Here is a 21,165-nt window from a genome sequence, read left to right on the forward strand (position 1 = left end):
CATTCTTATATATAAATAATCGTAAGACATAGGTCTATTTATTTAAAATTTAAACTTAATTCTGTATATAGGCCTATTTATAGAATATTAGTTATATTTGTATTTCTAATCTATGTTATTGCGTGGTAATTTATTTAGTAAAGCGTTTAAAAAAAGATTATATAATATTACATGTAGAAAATAATTGTATTATTAGCCTAATAGTGGAACAAGAATTATGATATTGTATTTTTATGAATTATGTTTGTGAAGTTGGACAATAAATTATTTTGTGTTAATTAAAAAGGGGGATTGATCAAATTCCCTCTTACACAATAAGCATGTACCTCGTATTGCTTCTACAGTACAGGATACGTTGGAGAATAACAAGAAGGCCAAATCATCCTTTTACATCGAGATCACCCGAACCACTATGTACCCTTATCCTAACTGTAAATGTTAATACAGCTGAGACTGTTGTCTGAGATGATAGCCAAAACTGTATACAAGCTGATTTTAGTCAAATGTTTTCTTGTGTAGTCAAATATATTCAATTTTATGTCTTTAATATGTTGTTATGAGACATCTAGTGATGAAGTATAATACCTGCGGCATCATTTTAAAAATATATTTCAATTTCGAACAATCGTACAAATCCCTGTTCGTTGTACAAACCTGAGATGAGATCTACCCATTAATATCACCTTCGTAATTAAAACCTATACTATGTATACGTCCACAACATACGTCGTATTTGTCCACAACAAATGAAATATAATATCATTTGGACATATGACAATACAACTGGAAATTACCATTCAGTGACACAATACACCTTAAATAATGATGTTCTTTTAATCAAAACTTTAAAAGATAGTAACTTGTATTCATTTATTTAATATTTATCACTTTGTATTATCTAATGATCTATACTGAGGTACAAAAAATTGTAAGATTTTGACAATAAAGTAGACTTATCTTGTATCTTAAAATTTAAGCAATGTATAGACATGCATACATTTTGAAACTAAATAATACATGATTGAAATAAAAATCTTAACATTTTCTGTACAACAAAATATAGAAATTAGTGCGTGCTTTCTTCGTTGAATACCGACAAAGAAAGATAATGATGAGAATCGACGGGATGATCAGGCTTAAGACAGAAGACCAACTTTACATATTACAATTCTTTTCTCTGTGTTGAATGACTAAAGCTCTGTCTAACACAATCAAACTGTATGTGATAAAAAAAATGTGATGTGCCCATATATGGAAATGATGATGTCATATCACTACCATTATTTAAGCATATCGTATTTGGGCACTAGTTTGATAGTGTAGACAGAGGTTTAGTTTGGTTTAAAAAAAAACGTTTAAATCACAACAATTATGGGGTTTATTTTAGATCGTGTTGCACCTTCGAGATCAATACAGATTTAACAAAACGTTCTAACAGACTAATATTAATACTGTTAAACCACTTAAAACATTAGTAAATTTGACATGGATGACCAAGTATACCAATATAATACATCTTCCACACCACTATTTAATATAGAAATATTTTTAATCTGAAAACTAAAACTAACCTTTTAAAACAAAGCTCAAAAAGGTTACATCTTTAAATGAGAGATTAAATACAATGAAAAACATCAACGATTAAAAAAGATACTTGTAAATGTCGATGACCCGAAAAACGCAGTCCGATATATTGCATTAGCATTTTGATAATTTAAAAATAGATTTCGTTAAGGCGATAATAGCTGTCACGGCGGCACGGTCTCGTCTCTCATATAGAATTAAGCGTACATAATACACACAAAACACATCTGTCAGTGTCCAGTCTCCACTTTCAGTGGATCTTAATTCGGACTCTACTTTTGAAGGAAATAGGCAATAAGGAATGATGGCAATTGCCAACCAGAAAAAAGAACAGAATGTATTACATTTGATTTATTTGAATTCAGAACACGATTTCTCTGTTAGTGGAGATACAGTATGCTATTTATTGTTATAAAGTAGCAATTAATATGCTTTTAATCAGATAATTAATCATATAAAAGAGTTGCTTAATTCCATGAAAATGTGTATGATTGTTTCCTAACTGAATAACAAGGTTACAAACGTACTATTTAGGCTGCAGAAGAAATAGAGTACAAATACGACTGATAGTTACGACTTTATTTTCTGAAAAGGTAATTCCTGATTTTTTTTTAATCAACTAAAATATGGACTAAAATAATACCAATAGGCACATCTTATCATTATTATAATAATCCAATTATCGATTCCATCCGATTCTGCAGCTGTCATTAGTTATCACCTAACTGACTATCGCAAGTTACTGAGATACAAGCATAGTAATAATTTCAAAACATTATCTTTGTCACTAGGTCGTGTCTACAGAAAAAATATAATTGTTTAATACACGTTATTACCCAATGCACTGGGTGGAATTTTAGAAAAGTTTCTTTAAGATCTATACATAGTGAAATTTACACTTTTCTTCTATAATTTTATAGTTTTTTGTAGTATAATAATGATGTAATATTACGGACTATCTTTCCTACTAAAAACACTTACAAAATGCTTTTCTACGACAACCATTTTGTCATCATTAGTACAGGTGATGCCCAGAGGATATTCTAACCCAGTTATTACACACATGACGTATTGGTATGTGCCATCCGCAGAGTTATTCAACATATGAACAACTTTCATCGTCCAGTCTAAAATGTACAAGTTATCATGTTTGTCAAAACATATGCCTGTAAGGTCCATGTCTGTATTTTCTGTCTTTGTGGACGGTATTGTTACCTCATGGATGTCCTGGCCATCTTCATTAATAAGCTTCACTTTGCTCTGCGTGTGCAAACTTACGTTAAATGCTACCGCTAGTTGGTGTTTTGAGTTTATAGCAATGCTCCATGGGCTAGGACATGTGATCTTCCAAATTAAAGACCCATCTGCATAGTAAAAACGTAGCGTATCGTTCTGCCAGTTTCCAATCGCTACTCTGCCATCCCGACCAACAGCAAGACAGGGACCAGTTGATTCATTTGACGCTACAAATGCGAGTTTATTAAGAAGGTTGCCTTTCATGTTATATGACGTCATATCGGTACATTCTTCTTGAACGATCAGTATTCGTCCATCAGGAGTAATTGCAACGTCCAAAGGGCCTTGTTTAGCATTAAGTGGTTCTTTCGCCACATTGATTGTCAGTTTAAGTTCTCCGGTTGCAGTATACATCTGTACCTTACAATTATTTGTATCTGTAATCACGATATCACCATGTTTGGTTACTGCTGCCCGCCGGGCATATCCGAATTCTTTAAGACCTGTGCCTTGTTTCCCAAATTTTGAAATACAAGAAAGCGATGTCGTAAAGAATGAATCACCCCTAGAACTGCTTCCGCTTCTGTTTAGACCAGATCCTTTCTTTTCTAGCCTAGGGCGTGGAGCCGGCTTTGGCTTGTCACTAGACAACACTCCAACATCTTTGGGAAGCTTTAAGTTATCATCAATTTTACAATCTGTGAACAACCTTGACGCAGTGCTTTCAATTTCTGTTCGAATACTTACTACGTCACGATCGCTGCCTAAATTTAAAATTTCATTCAAAAAGTCGACATTTGTTTGTAAGAACTTTAATTTATTTTCAATTAAAGATTTTTTATTTTCTATTTTACCAAACTTTTTATCCACCTGACTTTCAATCCTAGTTAACTGTTTTGCTTCCTCTTGTTTGATTAATTTTATTTTCTCTTCACTAGAACTAACGACGTCTGATTTCATTTTACTGGCTTTCTGTGATATGCTGTTTTCAATTGTTTGAATTTCGTCAATTGCATCATGGAAACATCCTTTCTTCTTCTTTAGGTCATTCATTTTATCTATAACTTTATTTCGACATTTTGACGCTGCATCTCGGACATCCACATAATTATGCACTGGTCTAGGATGATCAACAACCGTGCATTCACGGCAAATAGTAACGTCACAACTTTGGCAAAAGTACCTTTGATTTTCTTCTTCGTGACGTGGGCATTTGCTTACTTTACGTGATTTTTTGTAAAGTGTTCGTAAACTCGTGGTTTTTAGTTCCTCCAGTGAGTTCACGACATGTTCTTGAAACATCTTGATTCTCTGATGAGATTCCACACATTTTGCGCAGAGAAACTCGTCACATTCAAAACATCGGCCAGTTGCAACTTCACGGGAATCACACAGCGTACAGACAATAGGTTCGCTTGGATTCTTGATCAATTGATGGATTTTATTAAAATTCTGCAGATTTAAGATCAAAGAATTCACCTTTAAAGCGGCTAATCCATCTTTATCTAAAACGGTTTTAAAATCACATTTTGGACAAGCGATCCTACTTCTCATCGGTTCAATGTGCTTAGTAAGGCAATCTTTACAGAAGCTATGTAGACAATGTAACACTCGTGGATTACTATAGTTCTTAAGACAAACCGAGCACTCAAGAAATTCTTCTATCAAATGTAGTTTTGCAGCCATGTTTCTCTGCTACTAAAATCACATATAAAGGTTCTCAAAATCAGCAACGAACAAATAAAAATTGTTAATATGTCCTCTGTTTAAAAACATTCTCCATTCTCGTAAATGTCCGCACACTAATTTTATAGCAAGCCCATCATTGTTTCATTTAATACAATACACTTAATGTGTTGCTGCGTTTTGAATGAGTAATACAACGTAGCGTATAGTTCTTCCTCATCGGATGCTACGTGGAAGTCTAATTTAAAACTTCCGCCATTGATGTCACTCGAGTTTGTTTGTCGTTTGAGGTGCCAGAAATACATACATAGATGTTGTATATTGTATTGCGTACGTCTTTGCCAGATCACGATAAAACTAACCTAATTATAATTGTAATGAGTTAATTTGAATAATAGTGCGGTTTATTAGTAACGCTTAACGTGAATTATCGTTGAAAAAGAGACCCGATAGCAAAGAATCGTTGTTATTTATGCCTCTGTTTTGTATACTATAAGTTATTTATTATCTTAGTGTATACAAATCCAAAGGCAAAATGACAATGCTGTGGGTATCAGTGGCTGGATCGCTGCAATGGAGATACAATAACAAGAGCGAAAAGCTAAATCAAAACGATAAAGTAAAACAGCAAGAAAAGTTAGCAGCGAGCTTTCGGTCAACACTAGCCCTTCATCGGTGCAAGTGTATGTATATGTATATAGATTTTTTTTTTTACTTTTTTAAATGGTGGCTATGACTCACATATTGTTTTGCTTTTTATAGGATATTTCATTTCTTGCACTTCTACTATGTAATGTGTGTGGTAAAAAAAAATATATACTATTCGCATTCCCAATTATAGGCTAAATGTTAAAAAAAGACAGAAAAAAAACCCCCCAAAACAAGTCAATTAAAGGAAGGTGTAATGAAAGCTAGAGAGGGAACATGATATATTAATAATCAATCGGTTATATTTTAAGTTGATGAAGAATTGTATAGTCAGTTAAAATCCCAGTCAACAAACCTAGGCAATCAGCAAAAATGGGCATTTATAACTGGGCCATGTGAAGTGATATCACTTTCTTTTATTCAATACGTTTTACTGATTATTGTCTTTTCCACTGTCTAATGAAGATCTATTGTAGAAAATCAATTTTCTCTTTGGAGACTGAAATCTAATCTTCGCATACGTGTGCTACACTAATATTACTACATACAATCGTCATGCTTTCGATTCATTAGGCAGAGAAGAAGTTGTCATAATTGGTTGTATTTGTAATAGTGCAATCAGAAAATGTAGGCTTATAAGTAAATGATATGGGTTCCATCTTCAATTATAATCTGTCTCTGAATCTTCTATACTGCTCCTAAAATACTAGACCTACTAACTAGCAGAAAGATACCAATAAAACTGAAGCATGACTAAAGCACAAAATATTAAAAAAAATAAGTGCTAAGGCATAAACAAATCATCATTTTAAAAAAATGTCTTTACTCGGGTGAGGAGTAAGCCTGACGTAGGCCACGTGATACTCAACGTTTTAATATAAATTAGTATAGTATTACCGTAACAACTCGAATAGGCCCACTATGATGTAATTATAGGCCTAGTATTCTACTTCTAGCCTATTTTGCCGTGACCGCCGTTTAATAATTCATGACCATGTACATTAAATTACACAGGCCTAGTTACTAATAATAATTGAATCAATAATGCATTAATTAATAATTTAACTGCAGCGGAAAATAAGTAATTGAAGGCCGCTTTACTACGGTAAATTTCAATCAGCTTCATGTTAACAACAATCTTAAAAAAGGTTGACAATAAAACAAAAATGTTTTCTACATCGTCGAAAGCATGGTGCGCGAGTATATTAATATTCATTTCATGACGTCGTGAAAAAAAAGCGCAACCAATCAGAACTCATGAATGTTCGAATTTCATTCGCTACTGGTAATATCTGTCACTGGTGGTGGAAACAGGCTTTATAAAATCGTATCGCTAATAATATTATATTAAATAATAATAATAATATTACACTTTTATAAAGCGCTAATTACTGATGTCTCAGCGCTAAAATATCAACAAGAATTATTGAAAAAGGCGATATTTTAGAAGTGACTTGAATTGCTTAGGAGATTTACATTGACGGATATGGAGTGGAAGCTGGTTCCAAACTAGTAGCGCTTGTGCAAAAAAACCCCACTTGGGGTAAAATTTAAGGTGTGATTTTGGAGTAGATAAAATAATTATTTTTATGTTATAAATATGTTTATGATAACTCATGTGAATGTGAGAATTTTTCATGGATATGAAGACATTTCTCTCCGTGGTGTGAGTAAGACTGAAGAGGGCGCTAAGCACGAGCTTACGACATACCATGGCATAAAACAAGAACATTGGAATTGGAACCCGTTTGTTTGTTTGTTTACGTTTGGGTGATTTCCGTTTATTTACGTGTTAATAAGTTAAGCCACAACTCCCTGCAAAAAAAAAGATATATGAATAGTGTGTTTTCTTATACAGTATATAGTACGCCAAATTGAATAATGTTATCGTTTGTGTACGGTACCCTGAAACGAGGCCAGCCTAACCACCACCTCTTGCAGAATCCCTCTAATGGCAAAGGAAAGTACCTTGGCACGGCCAAAACGTATGAAAAGTGGCCTTTGGTCGTAGGTTCTCGACACAATATACCTTACATTTTGGATTGTCCAGGAAAGGGACATGTAAGTACTGTATTGCTATAGTATACAGTAGTATAAGGTATGGAGGTATAAATATATATACCTCATGAGTATAGCAACGTGTAAATTGGTATTTTCTATAGGCACGGTTTGGTTATTGCCATGCGTCTAGTATCTGTTTTTAATCAGCATGGTTGTAAACTAATGCAATAGCCAAGTGATGAGATGTTTTTTTTTAAATAGAAATTAATTTATTTCATTTATTCACAAAATGCTTTTAGAATGTTATGGGTGAAGTATTTGAGATTGACAATACAATGTTAGCAGCTTTAGATCGGCTCGAGGGTCACCCAATCTATTACCAACGTACAGACATCAAAGTAACATTAGTACAAGACGCTGACGGCAATCCTCTCCAGAATCAAACTCCTATAACCTGTATGTTTTATGTCTTGAGGAACTTTAAAGATCACATGATGGAACTTCCATTTATAGAAGAATACAAAAATGGAATCCCTCTGAAATATAATCCACACAGTGATAGGGATGAAGATGATCACAGAGTTGATGTAATGCATATTTGAACAATTTTATTATATAAACTGATTGTATTTTTACTTCTTTTAAAGAAGGCTTCTTAAAATCAAAAGTACTGTTGTACGTCACTTTAAAGATATATTATTGATTACTTTGAGAATACAAATTTGAAAATAACAGTCACTATCTATATCATTTTTGTCACACTATATCTATATAATAATGGTCATCTTAATAAATGTTATCAGGCTGGGGATGGTTAGCGTAGTATTATAAATTATCAGTATATATGTCATAGCTTATGGAAAGTAGTTATGGTAACGTTTTCCTATGAAGACAAAAAATGAATAGTGGCAGATATAATAAGCATTATTTTAAACCAAAGTGTGTTTAAAACCTGCTGCCATGTTAAACCGGATACATAAAATATGCCACCACACATTTTTGTTTTACATTTAGTATGTATTTAATATTTTGTATAGATACGACTTTAGTTCACATAATGTTGTCTTGCTTTTGAAACCGACATGCTATACTCCCTAAAGATACAGTTTATATATAATATACTATTTTAGTTTCTGAGATTTATGATGCAATAATATTAAAATTACTGTTCCAATAATAGTCCTTATATCATTCAATATTACAGAAAATATATCCATTAACATTTTAATAGTAACAGAAAAATATTCAAATGACAAAAATATATTTAATTCACATTAGGTTATTTTGATATTAAACAATACAGGAAAAATAATTATAACAGATGCTGTACTTCATTTCTATTTCAATAGAGGAATTCAAAGTCAATTGATACCATGAAATATATTAAGAGATATTCTTCAGTCAACTGCTATTCCATAGGGGGCGTTCGATTTGCGATGACCTACTATATACGCATACTGTGCTGTTGGTCGTTGTGTCGGGGAATCGAGCAAGGAGGCAATGATCCTGCATACACACATTGAATTAACATGACGTAATGAGTTTCTAGATTGTCGCAAATCAAATGATTTCTAATTACTACACAGATGAGAATAGAAAATATTATACTGTAGTGTAATTATAAACTTAGATCAATTCAATGTACATGAACCCTCTAACTGATCGAGATATATTTCTACCATGGAGGAGTACTCCAGGATTTTACCGAAATGCCCAATATTAACATATTGTAAACCTTAAATGGAGAAACAAAATCAACCGTATTGTGTACAAATTGAGATTTGAAGAGACAAACATAGTCACTGAGTTGGCATCAACTTTTATGAATATTGCAACACAAATATGAAAACATGCCTCAAGAACATAGATAACAATCATTTCCCTTGCCTGCAAACACAATACGGAGTAATAAAAACAATAAACGAAGCCCTTAGCCACAATACTCGGAAAGCTTGTTGTGTAGATCTATTTGTCCAGGTAAATCTTGTCGATAATTCCTAAATGTAAAGGTTAACATCAATTCTGCTGGAGAGCCGAGTATTTATTCTGAGTTTCTATCTGATTATTTTTTTTGGACGGGTCTTCAGCTGAACCGCGGCTGCTTCCTTTCGTAACTGTTTCAAAATCTCGTTCACTTTCTTTTGTTCTGGAAAATAATACAATTAAACATTTTTTTAAAACTAGTAATGTCATGTCGGATCAATTCAATGTAAACAGGTCACAAGTATATGGTAGACTAGATACGCCTATACCCTCCTAGGGAATGTCATTTTTTTAAATATTATTTTGGTATAAAAATATAATACAAAAAGCAGAAAAAGTTTTGTGATCATATGAATACAAAATATCAGATTTGTATTATTTACTGTCAATCTCTTAAAAATCGCTTATAAAAAATATGAAAAAAAAAATTAGAAGCTTTTTGGTGCAGGTTTGAATTTTTGGCATTACTATTACAAGTATATTGACACTTACTTATATTTTGCAATGTCTATACTAGCAGATAAAGATGGAAAGTCCGATTCACTGGTAATTTCTGGAGCTGTCATTTTTTTTCTTCTTCTCAGTCTGTCATTAGAAGGTGTCATTGATTGTTCTGTCACAGTAGCTCCAGCTCTTTTTGCTGGTGGGACATACTTGTTGGACTTGGGAGCCTCTGGTTCCGGTGCTGGTGGTGGTTGGGCGACCGGTTCTGGTGCAGGTTTTTCAACTACTTCAGCTACATTGCAAAGAAACAGAAATTACATTCTAACTGTTTTGGCGCTAATACACTTATGTACCTACAGTAGGTCGATGGGTTAAAGTAGGTTCAGATTTTACCACTGAATAATATTACCTGAATCTAAAACTAAAAATTAACTCAGTGGGTGTGAAAATGCATAAGTGATGTTACATGTTGTCTCTCATATAAAATATCAGGCTCCACGATTAAAAAGAAATGACTCTAATGCCTCCTTATCACTAAGGTAAGATAAGATAGTAATTGATTGTATGCCAAATATATATAATATGTTTGTAACCACACTAACCCCACTTATTTTGTGATTCAATTGTGATTGAATGTTGCAGTAAATAAAGACAGGCTGTTAACAATTTCAAACTATAGTCAAGTGAATCTAGTGATATTTAAAGGTATAAACACATCACAAATTCACTTGAACAATGCTCCATTTAATCTTAATACAAGAATTATTTACTTTCAAGATATGATGAACGTTAAATATCTATTTCATAAGACCAGTTAAGATTGGGTAAAGTGGATTAAATAGAATTTGTAGCTTTGTTTCCTTGTATTTATTATTAGTTTATATGTATATATATTTTTTCTTTTCAGATTTCATGTTATATATCTTGGGGTGGGTCAAACTTCAGAGTCTTTTTGACTTATATGACTCTCCCCCCCACATGATTACTTACACTATTTATTAACCTGTATGTTGTTATATTGTGGAAATAATTGAAATTGAAAAATTAGAGAGCATATTTTATTATTATTACCTGCAGATGATTCTGTTACTTGCTGTTTATTCCAAGGACCTGATGTACCATCAGATTTTACAAGCTCTCCATTTTCATCAAATTCATCACCTTCTTGAATTTGTTCATCAGCATCGTTTCCTGTTCTGTAAGTGTACGTACAATAATAATAATGTTAGGAATTAACAGTTGTTTATCCGAAATTAAGGTATTTGTATTTGTAAATAAGAGTTATTTATTAATTGTAAGAAATTTGACCCGTTTTATAACAATAAAAAAAGATAAAACAGATTTTATTCAACCTGTACTTGACTGATTAGCTACCTTTCATTTTCATGATGCGGCACTATACTACATGCATATTTAGTCAAATAGTAATTCTGTGCATTCCCAGAAACATATTCATGATCATGCATATAGTAGAATTACTGTTGGACTCAATAGCTGGATAGTTTCTTGCGGCATTGTGAAAACAACAGATCGGTATTCAGAGAATTTAGTAAGAAAAGAAAAAAGTAATCAACGAATCACTACTGTACCCAATTTGTAATGATTGTATCCTAAGTCCGCTGTAGTCTTTGGTAGATGGGTCATCAAAATCTTTCCATTCATCATCTCCCTAAAAAAAATGCAGGGAAACATGTTAATTATGAAAAAAGAGGAAAAATAGAGCTAGGCAGTCGTATCACTGTTCGAGTTTAATCGCAAACACTAATATAAAAATTAATATAAAAAAAGTGTTTAGTTGTTGGAATTTTTAGTGGTGGTCTGTGCTTGTTGTATTTGGCCTAGGCCTAGAACCCATATAATACTTTAAATAGTTAATACTAAAATAGATGCCAGGGCAGAAATAAAAAGTAAAACAAGCTTCTTTCTAGGCTTACTAGGTAGTATACTGTCTAGTCTGGGCTAGGCCTAACCTGCCTCATAATCAACACATTAGCGGCTGGCTCGACTCTGCTCGCCTGCCTAAAAAAGTTTTATTTGGGCCTAGGTAGGCTAGGCCCTGGCTAGCTAGGTAGCCGAGGCCTAAAATAAATAAGTATTGTTAATAACGGAAGGTCGAAGGAAGAGGAAATATTAGCTTACTTGTGGAATTTCATTTGCTGGCTTTGTTACAATATCGTCGCCAGTTTCATCAGTCACTACTGGAAAAACTTGGTTCTGTTTCTTCTCCTTCTTTTCTTTTTTCTCACCATCTGCTGCACTGCTGGCAGTCGTGCCTGTCGAGAGGGTTTTCGCGATTTGGTCCGAGGTAGTAAATTTACTTTTATTAGCCTTAGATTTCGACCTTTTACTCTTGTCTTTTTTAGCAAAAAAGTCTTCAACTGATTTATCGGTCATATTTAATGATATAATTTGTTCATAAAACAAAAGAAAATTATTTTAAATACTAGATTTGACACATTTCCTGATGACAAACAACGATCTTCCTCGGGAAAAATGTGGCGAGTTGACCGGCGGTCTGCTTAGATTGTTTTTACAAATAGCGAAACTAAGCGGACCACCAACAACAGTAACAAAAATATAGCTGATTTTAAAGATTAGTGCATTGCAAATAATTTGTTTAGATGTAATAATACATATGATTTTAAAAATATAACACAGAATTTGTAATAAAAAAAGCCAAAATTGTATTTGATCATTTGTTGTCTGTGATTTATATACATTGATGTCGTCACGTCAGTTCGCAAATTTCATTATGTAAGTACTTAGTTTAAGCCTAGTGCATTTTGCCTATGTGTATTTAAGAAATTCAATTGTACCATTGAATAACACAATACAGCCTTATGCTAAATGTGTTTATTGTATTAAATTAAAATATTGTTTTAACTTTGTTACTTAATAATAGAAAAAACTGATCTGATTTATTTCACTAACGTTAAGGTAAATAAGATTATACAATCACTATAATCAAAATGGAATATTCCAATGACCTGGCCTATCGCGAATAAATCTGAATAATTTAGGGGATTCCCCGATCAAAACCAAAACATTAATTTTAGTAGTTAAGTTCTAAATGAAGAAAGAAGAAATAAAAATTAATAACCTTTTAACAAATGGAATCTTTCCTAGATTGATAGTGCACTGAAGACCGGATAGACGTTATCAAGGTAGGTATAGGGATTTTCATGCATAATACTAATTATATTCTACAGCCTGCTGCAGTAAATAATGACACTATACAATACAACGAAGGGAGAGGGCTTTTTTTATGCATTTTCATGGCGGGTTCTGCTCTTCTTGTGGCCCACTCAGTAATTTGTTCAATTGGTCATATAACATTATAACTGATTATTAACTGATTCCAAGATGTGACAGTTGTCGATTTTTATCATTATCCGGGTGTTAATTTTATATATTGAATATTATACTAGGCCTAGGCCTAATTGAAGCATGCAGGGAATTGAACAATAGGCTCCCTGTTTAAAGGATATAAGACAGAGCGGGGTTTTCCCGCACGGACAGGTGAATTAAATTATTATATTTCGTCACATCTTGATACATAGTATATAAAACAATTTGTTTTTCAGCAGAGAGACAAGAAGAAATCTTAATCAAGTTATGAAACTAAAGTAGGCCTACCATAAGACTACAATACTGTGCCTTGACATAATGACATGAATGTATAGGCCTACAGTTAGGGTGGAGGGGGCGGTTTGGCAACATGTTTCCTTCTTTCTAGGATTTTTATCAGATAATCTACGACTACTCTTGTAACATGACCACAGTGCTGATTTTGCCATTTTCCCTTTAACTTTATAGGCACACGGATGGCTTGAATTGTCACTATTGCCCTTTTTGCCAGTGATAGGCCTACCACTAGCAAAAAAAAGCAGTATTCATGGTTATAGCATTGCACAGTGCATAATCCCATCAAGTGTACAAATCAAATCACCTGACATATTATTATTTATAAACTAATATTAACCCCACCTTTTTCAACAGATTTATGAGATAATCCCTACAAAAAACGCAAGCATGCGTGACCGTCACAGAAAAATAAAAAATGGGGATTTTTTTGGAAAACGACGTATAATAGTTCTTGGAGAAACTGGCGTTGGAAAAACGTCTCTGATAAATAATCTAACAGATTATTTGGACGACTGTGACACCGTTCCAACCGATAGTATAGGAATTACACATTGTTACCTGACAAGTGACTCTTCGAGGTTATCACTTCCATCATGTCTTCACCTAGATATATCTCCTGAACTTGAATCAGAAAGTGGACGAATTTCACCTACGATATCTCAAAAAGTTGAATCAGAAATTGAACAAAGTTTACCAACAATATCCCCTGAACCAGAAATTGGAAAATGTATACAACATACAATATCTCCTGAAAGTGAATCAGAAATTTCACGCCGTACATCTACGATATCCCACAAAGTTCAATCAGAAATTTTACACAGTCGGGCACACAGTACCTCTACGTATCCTGATGTTGAATCAGAAGTTGAAAAAGGTAAACCTACAATATCTATGAGTCAAGTCAAATCAGACATTGAAAAAAGTACAGATACATGTATTCCGCCTCCAACGGTATCATCATACCAAACTACATATTTGGAAGATGCTCAAGATACCTGTATATCAGTTTTTCTTGCAACAGTTTATCTATTAATTGTTGAACTTCCATATTATGGTCTTGGGGCATTGTTTTTGTCAGTATTATGCACGTTTCAAATAATCAAACTTATTCTCACTGGTAAATTGTCTTTCCAGTCAGTCCCTCGGGTTTTTGATGTTACGCTGTTTCTAACTTTGATTACTCTATTAATTGGATTAATGCGACTAGACATTTCTGATGCGACTGAATTAAATCGAAAGTTTGCTTTAAGATGTCTTATGTTTCTTGCATGTATCACTGCCACTAAATTCAAATGTCGTATTGGAATTATTTTAGCTCTGAACTTCTTCCAATTTCCAGAAGGTTGTATTCACCATGCCACTTCAGAACTCATTTCATGGGATGTGAAGTATAAACACGTGATATTTATTTTTATTATTTATTTGTCGATAGGCTTACTCATGCTATTGGATTGCTTTACACTTCTTACTAGAAATAATTGCACGGTGGTTGCTGGAATTCTTTTAGCTGTTCTGGTTTTAGTTTCATATTTGATATATCCATCTACGTCGTTTGTTTTCATCGTAACAAGCATTACTATACATCTTATTCCATGTTGTTACGGTACAAATTTGCATACTGTAGTTGGTCCAAAATTACAATGTATCGCTATTATAACGTGTGTCATCTTAACATGCGTATTTGGTTTAGAAAGTGTTTCACCGAATTCTACATCTTCAGTTTATATTGAGGTTATCTTAAATTGTGGTTTGATTGTAGTGCTTTGGCGGTGTTCAAGTATACAAAAAATGATTGAACATAAACAGGTTGAAAATACTTCTAGTTTTTTTAAGGAAGGGTACAAAACTACAGTAGCGCCACTAACTATTTCAATTCAGTCGGTCATTTCGGCCAAAACTAGTGAGATAAATGTTGATTATTTTTCACTTAAGTTATTGGAGTTTGCTGGAACCGTTCAGTTTGAAAACCTTTACCACGAGTTCATCACACATGCGGACGTTTACATATATGTTTTCAAATTAAAACGAAACATTGCTCCTGAAACGCAAGGGAATATCTTATTAAAGCGATTGCATGCCTTGAAAAGTAAAGGAATTCTTAAATCTTCATTTCTACTACTTGTTGGCACACATAAATCGGATGTCACGCAGACTTACATTGATTCTCTGCTGAAACAAATTGACATGGAAGAATGGCGTAAACTATGTTGTAGAAACAATGATGAGCAGATGCTTTATACTGTGGATAACGATAAAAAAGATAACAAACAGTTTGATGACATTGTCCACGGTGTTTGGGAAAGATTGATTTCTCAAGAACGAGCACGAGACATCCCAATGGAATATGTCAATTTACAGGGAAAGACTATTCACTTAAAAGAAAAACATGATGGAAAAATACACATTCCACAAACACTGTATGAACAATCGAGTACTGACATTTCAACATCGAGTTCAGAAATTGACGATACAGACAATTTGTTAGAGGTTATAGTTCGTCTGTTTACAGATAGAATTGATAAAGTTGAATGGATTAAAGAAGGTAAACTGCGTGACATCTGCAATTCCACATCGAATAACTTAGTTAACGTTTTACAAGAATTGGATTTGGTTTCTTTCAAAGATAGGCCTACAGATAAACTCTGTTTGGTACCTTCATTGCTGCCAACATGTCAAAGTTGTTCGATTAGACGCCAGACGAACGAGGACGCTGTGTTCTATGTTGACTTTCCCATGTTTCATGGAGCAGTCTTTTATCTGATTGTACTTTATATTTTAGAAAAATATAACAACATACAAGTGCATCATGTTTGCAAGACCACTGCAGATCTCCGAATCGCAAATGAACTTGAGCTTTTATTGGGTATGATTCAAGTCACAGAAACGCACAGTGTAATCTGTATTTCAATACGGACATTATCAAATAGTCACCATTATATGAACATGTTGCATAATATACTAACTCTTGTCAACACAACATGCGAACAGAAGTTTAGAAATTTGAAATATAGTTTTGGTTTGAAGTGTCCTGAGGCTAAGTCACAAGACCCAAGTAAAGCTGGTTTTCATATCTTAACGTTGGCATCACGTGATACAAAGTTACCGGACGATTTGAATGCAACCATTAGTGTTGATTGTTGTAACAAGACGCACGTATGGTCTGCGAACGACAACAAGGTAAATAAGTTTAATGATACAGAAGTAATTTAATTGTATTATTGTTGGCCTTTATAAGGGGTAAAACGTTCATAATCGCTTCATGCAATAATAATAGTAGGCATACAGCAATTATTATTAACAATCAGATACATGTTGGTAATTCGGATACGGTATGCCACCGATTAAGTTAAAAATATACATAATTAATATGCACAAACTTTTTTTCAATATAACCCTTTATTGCGGAAATACATTGTACAAACACAATGAAACAAAAAATGATATAAATATTATCCTAAACTTAATTTTGTATGCACTTGACAAAAAAGGTGCGCGAACGCACGTACCACCTAAACCAGACACAGTATCATGATACACAAGAACTGACGTGTTCTGAGTAAACTAGTAATAGTATCTCCTGTTGTGGTCTAATTGTTGTTTTACTCGCCCTGTGAATGATACATTGGATGTTCGAATCCCGGCAGAGATATTTTTTTATCATAACAAATCTCAGTGATAGTCTTTTAATTGTTCATTAACTAGATACAGTACCTCGAATGGCGCACACAAATTAATAACGTGTATCATTTCCGTTGATATTGTTGTTGAACTCCTCGATAACAATCAAGTGGTTTTACAAGAATACTAAAATAATTCCCAGGCCAGTGGATCTTCACTGAGATTATGTAGACCTACATCTTTCCAGGGAAAAGCGAGTGTTCTGTTCTTGCAAGTAACAACAGCGAGGTTGTTACTTGCAATCAATTTTGATTGGTTTCACTGTCAATTGGAAATGGCTGAGCGACGCGCACGCTCGAGATACTTGCGTACTGTAGTCGTGCTTATTTGAATACAATTGGTAGAGTGTTAACACTTAATACAGGTACATATAATATCAATATATAACCATTCATGGTCTCAGCAATGATGTTACATTAATTCAACCAACAAAATCCTATAAAACAAAACCACTCCATCCGCAGCGCCAGACTGATATAAAAAATGCCTGGACAGAAAATCTGAAATGCATTTACCATCATATAATGATATGATGATATAATATCAGTATCACTATTAATTCAGAAATCATAACAAAGGTACATTACTAGGCTTTAGAGAGTATAGAAGTCTAGGAAATACCACAATGCGTGCACTAAACCTAGAAATGATTTTTAAAAATTAAATCGTCAAAATCCCAAAAAGTCTTCTTTCACCCCTTTTAAAAGAAATATCTCAGGTTAAATTAATACCGATAAGTCCAATTAGAAGTCATAATCATATATTTAAATATAGCAATCAGCAATATAGCCTAGAGAAAAAAGAAACATGCATTGTAAGCGTGCATCCACAATGAGGTATTTTTCGTTAGATATTATTAATATTTGAAATGTTTTTATTATGTCAAAGGTCGCAACTGCTTTGAACGCTAGAATACTGGTTTTTAAAGATTGGCCACAAGAAGTGGTGAACGTGGTGTGTAAAGAATTGGATAAAAGTACTTTCAGGAGCTGGAAAGAATTGGCTGGTATGTTGTTTAAATTAAATCTTTCAAATGGTAGATTCTCACTTTTTTTGTCTATTCACATTTTTCACTTGTTTTTATTCAAATTGTTATATTAATTTTCTCTATGAATTATTATTTTAAAATGTTTATTTCTTTAGTTAGTTCAACTAATTATAAATTAAAGGAAAGTCTTCTAAAAGTTTGTTTTTGCCGATGCTCTGAGAAATTAAAAAAGACAAATATATATTTAATTTTGTTATTTGCTTTTACTAGTTTTAGTTAGTTGGTACCGTACATTATGAAGAAATACTCGACGTGGTTTCTGTTTTATTTTAAATAGGAGTACTCCACTTTACCGTGGATATGGTTGAAACTATTGAACAAAAAGATAACAAAACATCGCAAGTGCTACAAAGTTGGAACATGATGTCGCCGACTCCTCCCACATTAGAAGATCTTATTAATGCGTTGAGAAAGGATCCATTGGAAAGAAGAGATATCATTAGAGAAATTGAACAATGTTTAAAGCAAGTCGAATAAAGACAATGAAATTACAAATACAGTATTATATAACTTAGTGTAAATGTCAACATTTATACGATAATAATTTGTTGTTCTTCAATAAAAAGAACAAAAACATCGTATGAGAAGAACAGGCGCACACATACAAAAACTTGTATATTCGTTTTAAATTAATAAAGGTACTATATAAATGTTATATATCACATTATTTATATTCATGGAAATTAAAGATTAAATTAAATATGCCGAGTTTTAAGTTTTCAAGCCATCACGCAGTCTCCTGAACACCCTCTTCGTCCATTTCTTCCTCCTGTTCGTACTATGTCTATGGTCCTTCGCCATAATCGACACTCTTCTCATCTTCCCTTTAAAGGACGTACTACTCGTTTTATCACTCTACTCTACCTCACTCACTGTCACTCGATCAATCTTATCATCTTAACGTGTCTTCCTCTTCTGTGCTTGACATTAAAACTGCCCTTAATATGTAACCTATAATTTATTACACTTTTATTAATTAACTATAACAATAACAATAATTACAATAATTAAAAATAATAACTACTACAGTAGTAATGACTAACATTTATGTGTTTAAATTTTAAATGTAAATATGTATAATTATGTTTGTTTGATGTAGTATGTTTAAGCGGATATTAGCCCTTGATGGCATTTGCAAGAATAAAGAAATTAAATTGTTTTTTATTTATCATATTCTCTTAAAACTCAACTAATTTAATTATATAACTGTTACGCTATTTGTATTTACAGTAGGCCTATGTATTATAGGCCCATACATACAAATCCTTATCGAAAGATTTGCGATATAATATAATCTTTGCTGATCCAGGTTGTGGCGAATTTGTCTGTGTTAAAGTTTGTTGAATTACATTGAAAGTTCATTAACCATAACAATATTTAAAAAAAAAAAAAAGCAGTAGAGAGGACATAAGGAAGTGGTTACGAGATTATTAGTTATAAGTTTACTGTTTAAAATAAGTACACTAGAAAAGGTACGGTGTGGCAATAAAAGAACGAAAGCCAAAAGTTGCTACCATATACCATCCTTATAATGATTCTACGAATCTGATGGCAGACATAAGATAAGATGGTTTACGTAAACGTGTTTATGTTACAAATTACTAATGTCGAATTAAACAATTCATCACGGATATACTGTAGCTATAACAGTTTAACGATGGTATTTTTGTGTAGGGCTACACTATTAGTTTGATAATAATGAGGGGAAGCAAAAGATTAGCCCACTGATCAACAAGCAAAGTTACCTAAAGTGTATCTATCAACTATAGTCTGACACCTCTATTTATTAAGGAGAAATACTTCTATGAAACGGCCGAGGGACTATATTATATTTTACAACACATTGGCCAATCCCTATTCAGGAACACCCTTTTAAGGGGAAATGTTGTTGTCATCTTATTCTGCAGTACATATATGTTCCATAAACATCACTCTTTTCAGTATTTACCTGGCTTGGTAGAATGACATTGAATACTTTCATTAATTCGAATTTCTTAGATTTAGAGAGATCTTTCCTTGGAATAAAGTACACTCAAACCTACACATCCAAGGTTTAAGAATAATTCTACAGTTGATCTGTATCATTGTTTGATACCTACGGTAGCTTAAACGAAGGCCTTTATCAGGATATGTATTAAAAACGTAATCTCCGTACCTGGTATATTAATAAGACTGGCGCATTTTCATCTTGCATACAAATTAGTAATGTTTTAATAATAAACATAAATCTATCCACGACGCAACGAACGAAATAGGAGAATTAGGCCTCTTTAAGTGGCATTAACTGTGTTTTAATGTTTTAATTAACATTAAAAACATAATAATAAGTTTTGCCTATTTCATAATCATAAAGGACTTAAATGCAGAAATAATCATGAATCTATAAAAGTTGCACAATTCATGCCTACAATACAAACACCTTACTATAAACTGCCTTAGACAAACCATGTCAAGCGAGTTCACCAATGACAAGCGACAGTTTGAATAAATCATCGCTTGTAATTGGTCAACTCCCTTACGTTGCGTTGCGTAGTTGTGTTGCGTCTCTAGCGGGAACCACGCATTGCAAGGCTAATAAAAACGTAAACATGTAAAACGTAAATTGGAACATTTACACACAGAAAGTGCACATTTTCACTTTCTATATATAGGCTACTCAACAAAATAGACCGTTTAAAAGTTGATATAACAATTGTGTTTACAAAAATCGGTGGTGTTGATGGTTAACCTTGGGTCGTTTCCTTTATTGGTGTGAATGTATTGAAGTTACTTTTTATCACACGTAAACATCTAAGTTATAATATTTTTAGCTTACCTGGGATATTGTCTTTAACCAGCTGATGTTTTTGCTGTCTAATTCTGTTTTGACATTATGAAACTCTTTTACAAAACTCCTATTTTTGTAAGGCCTATTGTTTATACAAAAGTGAATAACATTCTTTTCCGACTTCATTGGTTTAATTAAAAAACAAAAAAACATGATATAAGAAGTCATAATAGAGATATTGATCAACAATGGCTATTTCTCTTTAACAACATTAATGAGTGCGATATCTTTTGGAATCTGATGGAACGTTTTTTAATACAATTATATAAAATAAATGTAAAAACATTATAAAATAATAATTAGCAATATTGGTAATAAAACAACCTCTTGCTGGGAATTACTAAATATTCGAATGCGGTTGTAATAGTTAATTTAGGCTACATAA

At 32.9% G+C, this 21,165-nt stretch overlaps 4 protein-coding genes across 4 annotated transcripts; 2 read left to right on the forward strand and 2 right to left on the reverse strand.

Annotated features, from left to right (window-relative positions):
* Positions 1 to 1,668: 1,668 nt before the first annotated feature.
* Positions 1,669 to 4,678, reverse strand: LOC140039630 (uncharacterized). Its single transcript, XM_072085247.1, has one exon. The coding sequence runs from the start codon at positions 4,504 to 4,506 to the stop codon at positions 2,533 to 2,535; it is 1,974 nt and encodes a 657-aa protein (XP_071941348.1). The 5' UTR covers positions 4,507 to 4,678; the 3' UTR covers positions 1,669 to 2,532.
* A 2,194-nt stretch (positions 4,679 to 6,872) lies between these two features.
* Positions 6,873 to 7,775, forward strand: LOC140040379 (putative gamma-glutamylcyclotransferase CG2811). Its single transcript, XM_072086271.1, has 2 exons — positions 6,873 to 7,215; positions 7,455 to 7,775. The coding sequence occupies exons 1-2, from the start codon at positions 7,036 to 7,038 to the stop codon at positions 7,755 to 7,757; spliced, it is 483 nt and encodes a 160-aa protein (XP_071942372.1). The 5' UTR covers positions 6,873 to 7,035; the 3' UTR covers positions 7,758 to 7,775.
* A 669-nt stretch (positions 7,776 to 8,444) lies between these two features.
* On the reverse strand, positions 8,445 to 12,149 carry LOC140040378 (protein CDV3 homolog A-like). Its single transcript, XM_072086270.1, has 5 exons — positions 11,722 to 12,149; positions 11,172 to 11,251; positions 10,654 to 10,778; positions 9,631 to 9,874; positions 8,445 to 9,301 (listed from the first exon to the last, which is right to left on the reverse strand). The coding sequence occupies exons 1-5, from the start codon at positions 11,974 to 11,976 to the stop codon at positions 9,172 to 9,174; spliced, it is 834 nt and encodes a 277-aa protein (XP_071942371.1). The 5' UTR covers positions 11,977 to 12,149; the 3' UTR covers positions 8,445 to 9,171.
* Positions 12,150 to 12,587: 438 nt separating this feature from the next.
* Positions 12,588 to 19,338, forward strand: LOC140040380 (uncharacterized). The gene is made up of 4 exons (XM_072086272.1): positions 12,588 to 12,746; positions 13,582 to 16,404; positions 17,794 to 17,911; positions 18,231 to 19,338. The coding sequence occupies exons 2-4, from the start codon at positions 13,615 to 13,617 to the stop codon at positions 18,428 to 18,430; spliced, it is 3,108 nt and encodes a 1,035-aa protein (XP_071942373.1). The 5' UTR covers positions 12,588 to 12,746; positions 13,582 to 13,614; the 3' UTR covers positions 18,431 to 19,338.
* The last annotated feature ends 1,827 nt before the right edge of the window (positions 19,339 to 21,165 follow it).

This window comes from Antedon mediterranea, chromosome 2 (assembly GCF_964355755.1).
Source record: "Antedon mediterranea chromosome 2, ecAntMedi1.1, whole genome shotgun sequence".
In the NCBI taxonomy this organism is placed as follows: Eukaryota; Metazoa; Echinodermata; class Crinoidea; order Comatulida; family Antedonidae; genus Antedon; species Antedon mediterranea.

Coding starts and splice junctions, on each gene's coding strand:
- LOC140040378 (XM_072086270.1), bottom strand. CDS start 11,976: ATGACCGATAAATCAGTTGAAGACTTTTTTGCTAAAAAAGACAAGAGT. Junction 9,875..10,653: donor AGTAACAGAATCATCTGCAG/GTAATAATAATA, acceptor TTTGCAATGTAG/CTGAAGTAGTTGAAAAACCT. Junction 9,302..9,630: donor ATAGACATTGCAAAATATAA/GTAAGTGTCAAT, acceptor ATTATTTTCCAG/AACAAAAGAAAGTGAACGAG.
- LOC140039630 (XM_072085247.1), bottom strand. CDS start 4,506: ATGGCTGCAAAACTACATTTGATAGAAGAATTTCTTGAGTGCTCGGTT.
- LOC140040380 (XM_072086272.1), top strand. CDS start 13,615: ATGCGTGACCGTCACAGAAAAATAAAAAATGGGGATTTTTTTGGAAAA. Junction 16,405..17,793: donor GGTCTGCGAACGACAACAAG/GTAAATAAGTTT, acceptor ATTATGTCAAAG/GTCGCAACTGCTTTGAACGC. Junction 17,912..18,230: donor GAGCTGGAAAGAATTGGCTG/GTATGTTGTTTA, acceptor TATTTTAAATAG/GAGTACTCCACTTTACCGTG.
- LOC140040379 (XM_072086271.1), top strand. CDS start 7,036: ATGTTATCGTTTGTGTACGGTACCCTGAAACGAGGCCAGCCTAACCAC. Junction 7,216..7,454: donor ATTGTCCAGGAAAGGGACAT/GTAAGTACTGTA, acceptor AAATGCTTTTAG/AATGTTATGGGTGAAGTATT.